This window comes from Colletotrichum fioriniae, assembly GCF_027942845.1.
Source record: "Colletotrichum fioriniae strain IMI 355084 chromosome Unknown scaffold_18, whole genome shotgun sequence".
In the NCBI taxonomy this organism is placed as follows: domain Eukaryota; kingdom Fungi; phylum Ascomycota; class Sordariomycetes; order Glomerellales; family Glomerellaceae; genus Colletotrichum; species Colletotrichum fioriniae.
In genome coordinates, this window is record NW_027076854.1 from 437,770 (window position 1) to 450,175 (window position 12,406).

General features: G+C 53.8%; 4 protein-coding genes across 4 annotated transcripts; 2 read left to right on the forward strand and 2 right to left on the reverse strand.

The window, feature by feature from the left end:
* Nucleotides 1-1,118: 1,118 nt before the first annotated feature.
* N0V96_011601 (uncharacterized protein) lies at nt 1,119-3,130 on the forward strand (the record flags this gene model as incomplete). Its single annotated transcript, XM_053193623.2, has 7 exons — nt 1,119-1,328; nt 1,390-1,411; nt 1,474-1,752; nt 1,812-1,933; nt 1,990-2,339; nt 2,417-2,894; nt 2,951-3,130. The coding sequence occupies 7 exons, from the start codon at nt 1,119-1,121 to the stop codon at nt 3,128-3,130; spliced, it is 1,641 nt and encodes a 546-aa protein (XP_053048941.2).
* A 1,414-nt stretch (nt 3,131-4,544) lies between these two features.
* On the forward strand, nt 4,545-7,426 carry CEL74A (Xyloglucanase; the record flags this gene model as incomplete). The annotated part of the gene is made up of 7 exons (XM_065759328.1): nt 4,545-4,867; nt 4,921-4,996; nt 5,046-5,166; nt 5,229-5,512; nt 5,568-5,706; nt 5,796-5,971; nt 6,047-7,426. The coding sequence occupies 7 exons, from the start codon at nt 4,545-4,547 to the stop codon at nt 7,424-7,426; spliced, it is 2,499 nt and encodes an 832-aa protein (XP_065612050.1).
* Nucleotides 7,427-7,997: 571 nt separating this feature from the next.
* N0V96_011603 (uncharacterized protein) lies at nt 7,998-8,578 on the reverse strand (the record flags this gene model as incomplete). Its single annotated transcript, XM_053193626.1, has 2 exons — nt 7,998-8,036; nt 8,090-8,578. 2 exons carry the CDS (start codon nt 8,576-8,578, stop codon nt 7,998-8,000), a joined length of 528 nt encoding a protein of 175 aa, XP_053048944.1.
* Nucleotides 8,579-9,067: 489 nt separating this feature from the next.
* N0V96_011604 (uncharacterized protein) lies at nt 9,068-10,651 on the reverse strand (the record flags this gene model as incomplete). The annotated part of the gene is made up of 3 exons (XM_065759329.1): nt 9,068-10,026; nt 10,082-10,464; nt 10,524-10,651. 3 exons carry the CDS (start codon nt 10,649-10,651, stop codon nt 9,068-9,070), a joined length of 1,470 nt encoding a protein of 489 aa, XP_065612051.1.
* Nucleotides 10,652-12,406: the final 1,755 nt, after the last annotated feature.

Here is a 12,406-nt window from a genome sequence, read left to right on the forward strand (position 1 = left end):
AGCTTTTTTCTTTTCTCCTTCTCTTATTTTGCCTCTTTTCTGTCGCGGCTCGCCCAACCACCTGCTCATGGGTCGTTAGTCTCGGCGTTCTTCCGTGACAGGCTTGACATTATATCCCTACTACGGATACTGCACTGCCGTAGCGCGTGGCCCAATGTTTGAACTGTTTGGACTTGCGGCAACGCGATCTTGATCTTACTGCGCCGCATCCGTCACGGCCTAAGCTTGCTCCAGAGTAGCGTACCGGGCTCTTTTGCCGGGCATCGTGCCGGGCACTGCATCGGCCTGCCGCCGCCACCATCTCTGTGTTGGTTCGGCATGCCTTGGCTGACGCTGCTTATCATCCAAACCGGAAACCGGCGCGTCGCATGTACACTTTGAGCTGCGCTTCCCCCTCATCAGCAGCCCATCTTGGGTCTCTCGTGCTGCCTTGCATCAAGAGCCGACATGGATAACCACACGAATCACACGTCGCATTGTAATTTCTGCCACGCTAGGATTGGATCTTCTCCGATACCTGGGGTCGAAATCCAGGCGAGATGGGGTACCCATGAGGAGGCGAAGCTGTGCGGAGGAGATCCGTCTTTCAAAGTTGGCGCCGTCTTTACCAAGTGCTACAGGATTAGCGATTGAACTGCTAGTAACGACTTGCGAGCGCAAGAACGGATCATATCATAACCTTTTCTCTTGAGCCCCGTCAAGTCGCCGCAAGACTCCGCTAGAATGTCGTCCACGTGCCGCGGCTCCGTGTTCCCCGTGTAAACCAGCCCATTGCCTGGTTGTCTCTCACCATGTGGGGAACACCACCAACGTTAACCCCATATCCAAAGCTGGGACTGGGGGCCGAGTTTACGGTGTGTGGGAGCACCGAAAGATGGGGAAACTCATGTAACGGTAGTTCGAGGATGGATACCGACCCGTTGGTTGGGCCAGCGTTGACAAGCGTCCCTGTCTGTTGATCCCATGCCTTGGCCAGATTTTCGCTTTCCTCTTTAAAAGAATCGGCCCATCCCGCGCATATCTCTCGCGCGCGTCTGCTTCCTCCCCAGTTGCCACTCTCGAACAAATCAGCAGAAAACGAGCACGCTGCGGTTCAGTTGCCCAATCCTGGAGCCACAATGGCAAAACTCGAAGACGAACTCAAGGGCCAGACGGTGGTCGAACACGACAATGAGCCACCCGCGTACGATGAAAAGGCTGCCGTCGGCGAGGTGAAGGAGATCAATGCCGCCTCCGTCGCGTTGGCTGCCGCCACGGCGGAGCAGCAAGTGAACTGGTGGTCGCCCAACATGATCAAGTTGTACGGCATCATGGCCATCGGCTATCTTGTAAGACTTTCTGAGCCTACACTGTTGGTCGAGGTGAGCTAATGAATATGCTGTCCATCAGGTGTCAACCATGAACGGCTTCGGTGAGTTTACACAACACGCAGTAGATCGGGTGTACGTTCATCAGCTAACGATATTTCTCAAGACTCGTCCCTCATGGGAGCGATCAACGCCATGCCACCCTATCAAGAGACCTTCGGACTTTCGAGCGCCGGTTCCACAACTGGTATCGTCTTCATGATCTACCAAGTCGGCCAAATTTGCAGTTTCCCGTTCTGCGGCATGATCGCAGATGGCTGGGGTCGAAGATGGTGTATCTTCATCGGCTGCTTCATTGTTCTCATTGGCACCGCTATCCAAGCACCTGCCCAACACCTGGGACAGTTCGTGGCAGGCCGGTTTGTTCTCGGCTTTGGAGCTTCTCGTATGCCGTCCTCATTCTCAAGAGCAATCGCGCGAAACCAAATCTCTAACATTGCATAGTCGCTTCTGCTGCTGGACCTGCTTACGTCGTCGAGCTGGCGCATCCTTCCGCCCGTGGAACCATGGCTGGTCTTTACAATAACTTTTGGTGGCTTGGAAACATTTTGGCCGGTTGGACTACCGTGAGTATCGCCAACTTGTATCATGGCGGGCCAACACCCCTAACTGAGAATGGCAGTACGGATCGAACCACCATATCAAGACAAGCTGGGCGTGGCGAATCCCCACCGTCGTTCAGGCCGCTATGCCTGGAGTAGTCATGATATTCATCATGTTCTTCCCCGAAAGTCCTCGATGGCTCATCTCAAAAGACCGCGCAGAGGAGGCGCTCGCGATCCTGGCCAAGTACCACGGTGATGGCGACGTAAACTCCCCCGTCGTGCAGCTTCAGTACCGCGAGATCATTGAGGATCACCACTCGACCACCGACGAGAACCCTTGGTGGCAGATGAAGGAGCTCTTCAACACCAAGGCCCGCCGCTACAGACTCTTCATGGTCATCGCCATGGCTTTCATCGGCCAGTGGTCGTAAGTAACGCCCAGCTCGATTATCGTGCGGACCTCGCAGTGTTTGGTCATCAACTAACCATGCTCTTCATCAACAGCGGAAACAACGTCGTATCCTACTTCATGCCCGAGATGTTCAAGCAAGCCGGTATCACCGACGACAACACCCAACTCCTCCTCAACGCCATCAACCCAATCTTCTCCATGATCGCCGCCATCTGGGGCGCGACCCTCCTTGACAAGCTCGGCCGCCGCTTCATGATGCTGGCTGGCTTGGCGGGCTCGCTCGCCTCATACATCATGCTCACGGCCTTCACCGCCGAGTCGGCCAACCACAAGAACCTCTCGTACGGCGTCATCGTCTCCATCTACGTGTTTGGTATCTGCTTCGCCTGGGGTTTCACGCCGCTTCAGACGCTGTATGCCGTGGAGTGTCTCGAGAACCGCACCCGTGCCAAGGGATCTGGACTTTCCTTCCTGTTCCTTAATGTCGCTATCATGATCAACACCTACGGTATCTCCGTCGGCATGGAGAAGATTGCGTGGAAGTTGTACCTCGTGTACATTGCCTGGATTGTAAGTTCATACCAAAACTTTTTGACATTGGCTGTTGCGGTTGCTGACGAATTCAGTGCATTGAAATGGCAATCATTTACTTCTTCTTCGTTGAAACGGCTGGAAAGACGCTGGAAGAGCTCAAGTCCATTTTTGAGGCGCCCAACCCGAGGAAAGAGTCAACCAAGAAGACAAAGGTTGCTGTCGACGAGGCTGGTAATGTCGTCAACGTCGGTGCGACCACTTCTGGTATCTAAGTGACAATGCCTTGAGTACTATACATGCATAGTCCATCCGGTCATTTGATTACTGACAGAAATAAGGAAGGGAAGAAATGAGAGATGAACTAATGGAAGGAAGAAAAGAGATGACACAGAGTATAGAGACACTGGGTTGCCTTCCAGCTTAGGTACTTATGCTCGACGCTTCTTCCACGATACCCCCTAATTATATAACAAATACTTTTCATGCCCCGCTTCTGGTGGGATTCCTGAAGAATAATATTGACTTGGAGACTCCGTTGCATCGTGCATTTTCCTCTTGGAGAAACTGACTCTCGTTACTGCACTCGCTCCGTACCAAACTTGGTATGAATGTCACACCGAGCCATGCCACCCCACCACCACGCATTCCCGACGGGGCTCCGCCAATCGAATGCCCCCATTCCCGCCGTCTGGGCGAACTACCCTCGTCGTTCTTCCCAATTCATCTCTTCCCAACTCAGCCATCTACCGCTTCCCGCTTCTGGCCAGGTCCCATGCTCTACACATTGCGCCCATGGGGAAAGCAGATCCTCTGGGATCCGAATCTTGGGACTGGGCCCGTCCGGCTTGCAGTCTGCAGACCCCCATCACCAAAGAGCTGAACAAGTTTGCCGATCCACCGCGGCTAACGTGGGCGAGCCGACTTCACGGAAATGACGGGACGCGTCCCTGACTGACGGCTTTCTGGGGGTGTCAAGAACCAAGTCCAAGGGACCAGCTGTCTGTCTTGCATCACGCCATGACGGTAATTGCAGACCGCGGTCATCCCACAGAGGGAGGGTGGTAACCATCATGTGATGACCCGGATGACAGGCCTCGATTTCCTCTTTGGGCAATCACGATCTTGGGCCGAGAGGATGGGGGGAATGCTTGGCTATGTACGTTATTCCTGGGACCTGCGTGTACAAATGAACTCGTCTACGATTTGCTCTCGGTGGCCCCTCATGCATGGACCTCCAAGCGGAAGCTTTCCTTCCTTCAACGGTAAACGGGAGTAGTGCGGCCGGCTTGTCGGGAAGCTTAGGGCCGTAACCTCATTTGACTTGGCCATGGCTTTGGAGAGTTGATTGATGGAATTTGGAGAGCTGTAGTCTTGACCTGTCTCATTTCCGGCACGGAGTCACGATGGATTTGCTCGGCTTCTCGATGTCGACCTTGTTGTGAGTGTGCCTTGTGGCCCGATACGTTTCTTTAGGATGCCGGCGATCCGACGGCGTGTTAATGGGAAAGAGGCACTCCTTCATTTATAGCCCTGGCCTGAACCACGCTGTCGTCGATCTTCCTCCTTTTCTGTTCCATCCCCACAAGATCCTATATCACCTCCCGGTATAGATCCAGAGGTAACTTCATTGCCCGCCTCTGTCCATCGACAAGTCGTCCTTTAAAGACAAGAAGTCTTTGGCTCAGGATGAAGTACGCCAACCTCCTCCTGGCGGCCTTCGCGGCTCCGATCCAGGCGGCTTTCACCTGGAAGAATGTCAAGATTGGCGGCGGTGGAGGATTTGTTCCTTCGATTCAGTTCCATCCCACAACGAAGGGCGTTGCGTATGCTAGGACCGACATTGGTGGGCTGTATCGCCTCAATGCCGATGACTCGTGGACTCCGGTGACCGACGCCAACGGCTTTGCTGATGATTCTCACTGGAACCGGTGGGGTGTTGATGCTCTTGCGCTAGATCCCCAGGACCCAAACAAGGTCTTCATCGCCGTTGGCATGTATACCAACAGCTGGTATGTACATTGCATCGTTCTCAAGTGCTTGACTGTGTTGACGTAGATCCTAGGGACCCAAATAATGGACAAATTGCTCGTAGCTCCGACAAGGGCGCGACCTGGTCCTTCACCGACCTGCCTTTCAAGGTGAGAGTTACTTCCACTTCATCAACAGCAAGCACTGACATTCATCAAGGTCGGAGGTAACATGCCTGGAAGAGGAAATGGCGAGCGTCTTGCAGTAGACCCCAAGAACTCTAACATCATCTACTTTGGTGCCCGAAGTGGTAATGGACTTTACAAGAGTACCAACGGAGGCAAGTCCACTCGAGAACAACTAGTTCGATGCGCATATGATTGACGTTCAATCACTTCTCAGGCACAAGCTTCTCCAAGGTCTCCTCCTTCACCGCAGTCGGCACATTCCGTGCCGGACCTGCCGACAACGAGTACAGCGGCGACATTCAGGGTATCAACTTTGTGACTTTCGACTCAACTTCCGCCGCTCTCAGCGGAGCTACTTCAAGGATCTTTGTTGGCGTTGCCGAGAACACTACTTCATCCGTTTATGTCTCTAACGACGCCGGCTCAACTTGGTCGGCAGTTGCTGGCCAGCCCGGCAGATACTTCCCCCACAAGGGAAGGATTCAGCCCACAGAGAAGGTAGGTGATGAAACACTCCCTGAACGACTGATAGCCATTTAATGAGGGGTAATAGGCTCTCTACCTCACATACTCGGACGGTACTGGTCCCTATGACGGCACTTCAGGTTCCGTATGGAGATACGACCTCACTGCCAACACTTGGAAGGACATTACTCCTGTCGCGCCAGGCTCCGACCTGTACTTTGGTTTCGGTAAGCTCCCATTTCCTTTGGGCCCGAGTTGTCGAATTCCCGAGTTATTAGCGGCAGCCTATGAGAGGTTATTTGCTAACTTTGTCAAGGTGGACTTGGTCTCGACATGCAAAAGCCCGGGACCCTTGTCGTTGCCACTCTCAACAGCTGGTGGCCGGATGCGCAACTGTTCAGATCAACTGATTCTGGTGCCACATGGAAGAAGATCTGGACATGGGGTACCGACGGTAACCAAAACATCAGTTATGCTCAGACCAGCCCCAAGGTATGTGGAACACCGCTTGACTTGAACGTTTTAAATGCATGTATCCGGAAGAGCTCTTGCGCTGACAAAGACTAGGCTCCTTGGATCAAAACCAACTTTCTTGACGTCGACACCAAAGATTTGGGCTGGATGATTGAGTCCCTTGAGATCGATCCGCTCGACTCAAACCACTGGCTTTGGGGAACTGGTCTGACCATTTTCGGTGGCCATGACCTCACCAACTGGGATACAGGCGCCAAGGTTAACATCCAGTCACTCGCAGATGGCATCGAGGAAATGTCTATCCAGGAACTCGCCAGTGCTCCCGGAGGCTCAGAGCTCTTGGTCGCCAACTACGACAACAACGGATTCACTTTCAAGGCCAAGAGCAACCTTGATACATCGCCCCAGACCACTTGGACTACTCCCATGTGGGCTAGCTCTGTTGGCGTTGATTACGCCGGTAACAAGGTCGCCAATGTCGTCCGCGTCGGCAACACCGCAGGCACCCAGCAACTGGCTGTCAGTTCCGATGGCGGAGCCACCTGGAACATCAACTACGCCGCCGGCACGACGCAGTACGGCGGCACAGTCGCGTACTCCGCCGACGCCGATACGATTCTTTGGTCGACTGCAACTCTCGGAGTGCAGAGGAGCCAGAACCAAGGCTCTCTGGCCGTCGTCTCCAGCATACCAGCCGGCGCCATTATCGCCAGCGACAAGAAGAACAACACCGTCTTCTACGGCGCCTCCGGCTCCAGCTTTTACCGCTCCACCAACCTCGGCGCAACGTTCGCCACTTCCGGCTCCTTTGGTTCCGCCACCGGAATCCGCCACGTCGAAGCCCACCCGGCCAAGGCCGGCGACGTCTGGGTCTCAACCGACGTGGGAATCTTCCACAGCACCGACTACGGCGTCACCTTCACTCAGGTCTCCACCACTCTTACCAACACAAACAAGATCGCTCTTGGCAAGGGCTCCGGCACCAGCTGGAATCTCTACGCCTTCGGCACCGGCTCCGCAGGCCGCAGACTCTATGGCAGCGCCGACCTTGGCGCCTCCTGGACAGACCTCCAGGGCACTCAGAGCTTTGGCGCCATCGACAGCGCCAAGCTTGCCGGCTCTGGCAATGAGGAGAACCTGGTGTACGTTGGCACTAACGGTCGTGGTGCCTTTTACGCATCTGGCGTTATTGCTTCCTCCGGTGGTAGCGCGACCACCGTCGCGCCGACATCGACTAGCAGGGCTTCGAGCTCTACGGCTGCCGTGACCTCTTCGACTTCCTCTGCTAGGTCTTCCACCTTGACTACTTCGACCACGGTCCGAACTTCGTCCAGCTCCGCGCCCGCGGCTACGGCGACGAATCTGGCTCCGCAGTACGGGCAATGCGGAGGTCAAGGGTGGACTGGTCCTACGCAGTGCGTGTCGCCGTATACTTGCACCGTCGCGAATCAATGGTACTCCCAGTGTCTTTGAACAGGCAAAAGAGGAGTTTCGTCATTAGTAGTGGACGGGTATGTAATACGAGGAGTGTAGAAAGTCACGATACAAATGATGGATGTTTTCTTTCTTTCGCTTGTAGGATGAACGACTATAGTGGTAATTCATTATTTCTATGAATTTCCGCACTGAACCTGTTTCTCACGTGGACCTAGCATGTCCATCTTATCAGACTTTAATGCCAAACAGGCTCTGCAGACGTGGATGCTGTATGGTCAACATACGACGGGCCTTTAACAAACGCCTTCAATCACTCTCTTAAGAAACGGAGAAAGCTTCGTCCAATGAGAACTCCATCGTGAGCATCCGAGTACCTTGCCATTGCGTCTTTGAAAGGTTCTTCGGGGATAATACCAGCCTGATGGCGGATCTGTAGCATCTCGCTCATCATGAAAGGGGAGAACTCAGGGTGGCCCTGCACTGTGATGAACCTCCGAGGGACATACAGGGCTTGAATTGGGCATTGCTTGGTGTGGGCTAATAATGTGACACCAGAAGGCAGGCCGAGAACTGCATCGCGATGTGTTTGATAGATGCTCTGATGATTTCAATGCCTCATGGTCAGCATAGCTTGGGATCTAGGGATCTAGGGCAAAGGATTTCATCCACGTTCATGTTTGAGGGAGGGAATGAGCGTACCAGGCTCTCAGATCCAAACACTTCCTTGCCCTCGTCTGTCAACTCCAGCTTCGTGACAGACAGCTCCCAACCTCCGGGAGACCGAGCAACCTGTGCACCAAGGGCGCGAGCAACGATCTGGTGCCCGAAGCAAACACCAATGACGCGGACACGGCCCTCATCCAGAAGCCTCCGGGTGAAAGCCGTCAGCCTCACAATCCATTCATCGTCCGCGTAAGCCGAATGTCGAGATCCCGTGATGAGCACGGCATCGACATCCTCAGGCTCGGGGTAAGCGGCATCCACACCGTCTTCAGCCACCACGTTGTACGAAGTCAGCGCGAGCTGGGACTCCGGCGCCTGCCGTGGGGCAAGGCTTTCGCATGCATTTCTGAGAAGTGTCGTGAAGATGGTGTCGAAGCGGCCTAGCTTAGCCGATACGCTAGGCAGCGGCTCATCGGTAACGAGGATAGCCAGTCGGACTGGGTCAGGAGTAGGGATGGAGCCCATTATATGCAGTGCTTACGATGGCCTAATGAAAATGACTCGTCTTTGCAAGGAAGTTGAAGCGGCAGGAAGTGTGATATGGTCTTTCACAAGGGGAGGCTTATATGAGGAAGCGCCACTGACTTATAAATCTGCCCGGGATGATGAGATACCGGCGCCCCCGAGGTGATACAAGTCGACAGTCGTAGGGCTGTGCTGGCTCCACGATTCTGGCTCCAGCTGACACAATAGGCAACATTACATCGCCTCGATCGTGGGGGCGCGAATTTAACACGCTTTCCCACAGGGATTCCTGAGCGAATACGGGTCCCTGCCTATGCGAATGTCTTCCCAGAGGCTAGTTATGCGGCCGTTGCTGACTGAAGCTGCCTCTCTAATTCTCATTTTTGAATCATGCATCGTGACAGCCTTGAGCTCCATAGCCGTCTCAGTGTCAATTCTGTGTGAGTCTATCATTTTCCAAGCTTTCTTCGCCCGATTATCGCCGGGACATCAACTCTCTGTGTCTTCGCTTGTCATCTCCTCCAACGAAGTCTGGTTACCAGATACTGGCTCCTTAATCGTGATATACTGACTATGAGCCCTGATTCTGCTCCCGTACTTGTATAGCACCCACGGTACTGGCACCAGAACTACCGAGACAAAGCCTAGCAGACTACTCGCCCACCCGATCCCCATGGAGGAGAACATTTGCACCGTGAACAGAGGAAACGCACCTCCGCCCGCATATCTCAGAAGGCTGTTGGCACTGAGAGCGCTCGCGCCATGCAACGAACCATAGGAGTTCATAATGTACAGCGCGCCGCTGCTATAGACCATAATGTTGCCCACGGCAAATGGCACAGACGCAATGACTGGACTGAGCCAGTAGACACCCTTGTCGGCTGTCCATCCGAACCAGAACAGGCTGGCCGGATTGAGCGCGCATCCGACCATGGCACCGTAGAGGCGATACTCTGGGGGCACCGCGCCGACTCCGTATTTCGCCTCCAGCGCTGGGTAGGTCTTGCGATCAATGTAGACCACAGCTAAGAAGCCGATGACGCAGCCTAGCGCGATAGAGATGAAAGTCAGACCCTGCTGCCCTGGGGTGAAGCCGTAGTGCCCCCCAAAAACGTAGGGAAAGGCTGCAAAAAAGCTGTAAAAGACAGCGAAGTTGAATGCCATATAGATGGTCATGAAGAGCACGATGGACTCGACAAAGAGCATCTTGAAAGGCTTGAGGACGATACGTTGGATGATTGCACTCGAAGGGAGGGCGACCTTTGGCGAATGAGCTTGAGGCGCATTGGACTGCGTCTCAGCACGAATACGTTTCTGGAGGATAGTCTTCTTGTACGTCTCGAATTGTGGAAGGGCGTAGATATAGTTGAAGGCCACCATGAAGAGGACGACCCATTCAAGCCACCGAAAGTCCTTCTTCTCAGCCAGAAAGCCGCCGATAACAGGCCCTAGACTTGACCGTTAAAGACGATTTCATAAGAGAACAGCGGGAAAATTTCTTACCAAAAGCCGGTCCGAGGAATGGAGATACGAAGTAGAAAGGATAGACGAATCCCGCCAGTGCGGGTGGCCATAGATCGGCGTTCGTCCCGCCACCGACGGAAACAACGGCACTACCAAAGAAGCCGGCGAAAAAGCGACACACAATCAGTGTCGTGAAGTTTTGTGCCAGTCCCGAGCCCAGGATGAAAAGTCCAAAGACTGGAACGGTGCTGAGATAGACGATCCTGCGGCCATAGTATTCACTCACGGGTGCGGCTATGATGGCACCAAGACCGAGGGCCCAGAGGAAGAGGGAAAGGCCGAGGAGAGACGCAGTATGCGACACTCCAAACTTTTCCGACACATCGTTGGCGCCAGAGGTGTAGACGGAAGAGGCAAATGACCTGGGCGAGTAGGCTTTAGCCAGAGTCTTCGAGTTGTCTTCGGAGAGGGTTGCGCTTACACATTGACACAAAGAAAAGCTGGAATACTGGTGCTGTAGATGCGCTTCCACAATGGCCAGTTGTATGGACAGTCTGGGTCATCTGGTCCCCTCCAGTCGGGCGGGTCAACTTCTTGTGGGTTTGCCATGCTGGTGGGCAGGCGGGCAATTGTGGGAATCCTTGTCTGGGCCAGATATTCAGCAAGGAGTTGGCGATCTATGGCCTCGATTCGAGTTCTTGGATAGATGTTGTAGGCCGACAAGAGAGGGGAAGACGAGATACTTCTCAAAGGCACTTCCAATCGCGGGAAAGGACTTTGCTCGGTACAAGAGTAGCTAAAAGCAGAAATAGCAAAATTTTCACCTCGACGCGATGGAAGGCAAAGGCCCCTGACTCTGACGATAACCTCCCCCCAGACCAACCTCACCAATGAGAGAGAGTCAACGAAAGTCGCCCTTGAAAGGTAGGACACCAGGCTTTTACACAAGAAGTAAGCAAAAAGAGGAGCCCAGCACCCGCGAAGCCGCGAGGTCTGCGAAGTAGGGGTCGGCCCGTCACGTCACTAACGGTGTGCATTAGCTCGCCGGCCAGCCTAGGTCGCGTATCCTGTCAGATATAAGGCGCAATCTCACAAGATCCATCCGGAATGCCGTATGCGGCATCAATTCGCAAAGCGGCCAATGGAACCACCCACGTGAAGCGGCGACGCCAGTAAGCAACCAAAATCTTGTACGTAATGACATACCTAAAGTAGAACACTTGGTCAACCTTGTTGAACCATCTTCAACCTCTATGTCTGCAATTTTCTGAGTTTCTGTCGAAGTTCACTTGCACAGACAGTAAGCTGAACCCTTGTTCGCAAACGCCCCACTGTACTGCTTGGCAAAAGACCCTTGAGTCGATTCCATGAACACCGGCCCCATCTTCCGGGCGGGCGTGATGACTTCCCACCTCCCTCTTGCAGCTGGATCTCCCGAGCTCCGCCGGGGAAGCCCTTGTGTTCTCAAGCCTCGCTCAGAGTCAATTGGACGTTTGGTTTGCCAACCTTGCGAACTATGCGTCTTCGCCGTGGACGTCTAACCGCGTCCCTGCCCTACGGATGTCTTGAAAATTCTGCCGCAGCAAGGCGAATTACAAATGAGGGGAATGTTTTGTATCCCCTTGATCCACTATACCTATTTTGACGTCGTCTAGGCAGCAACAAGCAGTCCACACAAGAGTCCTTGTCGGTTGTTCGGAGGGTTTATGTCTAGTCCCAGAGGCTAGACTCCGACAAAGCATCAGATTGCCCCGAACGATTCACAATCACTACAATTACTACAGGTACTAGTAAGGTATAGTTCTGTTACACGCGCACCAAGCCTCGGTAGAATTTCAACATCAAGCATGTCTTGATCCTATTCATTGTTTACAGCAGTCCGACTGAACGAGCTGCTGACGGGGGGACGGTTCGGGAAGAATAGTTGATTCTTCTAGCTAAACTTGACTCGACCACAAATGATAATCGTCGAGTCGCAGTCACTCAAGTCCCGAGACTTGATTCGTCAGGCCGAGCGGCAAGTCGGTGGAAATCCGCCGCAGGACACAACATCTGGAAGGGGCCACAAGAGCATCTCACGACATGTCTTGGGGTTCCTTGCCCCGAGTTCAGGGTGGCACCGTACTTCTGCATGTGCTTTGACTGCGGTGCTGCAGTCATCTCAAGGGTGATATTAAAATTTGACGAGACGACTTGTCCCCCACGTCGTGCATCTACAGCCTCCTCTCGCTCCAGGCACCCAAGTCGTGATCCGGAACGTTTTGGGAAGCTTCGAAGAGTTCTCCCGGCGATTTCCTGTGGCAAGGCTGTCTGCCGTAGTTGCTTCATGGACTTTCTATAAAAAGGTAGGTCCGGATGCCAGTG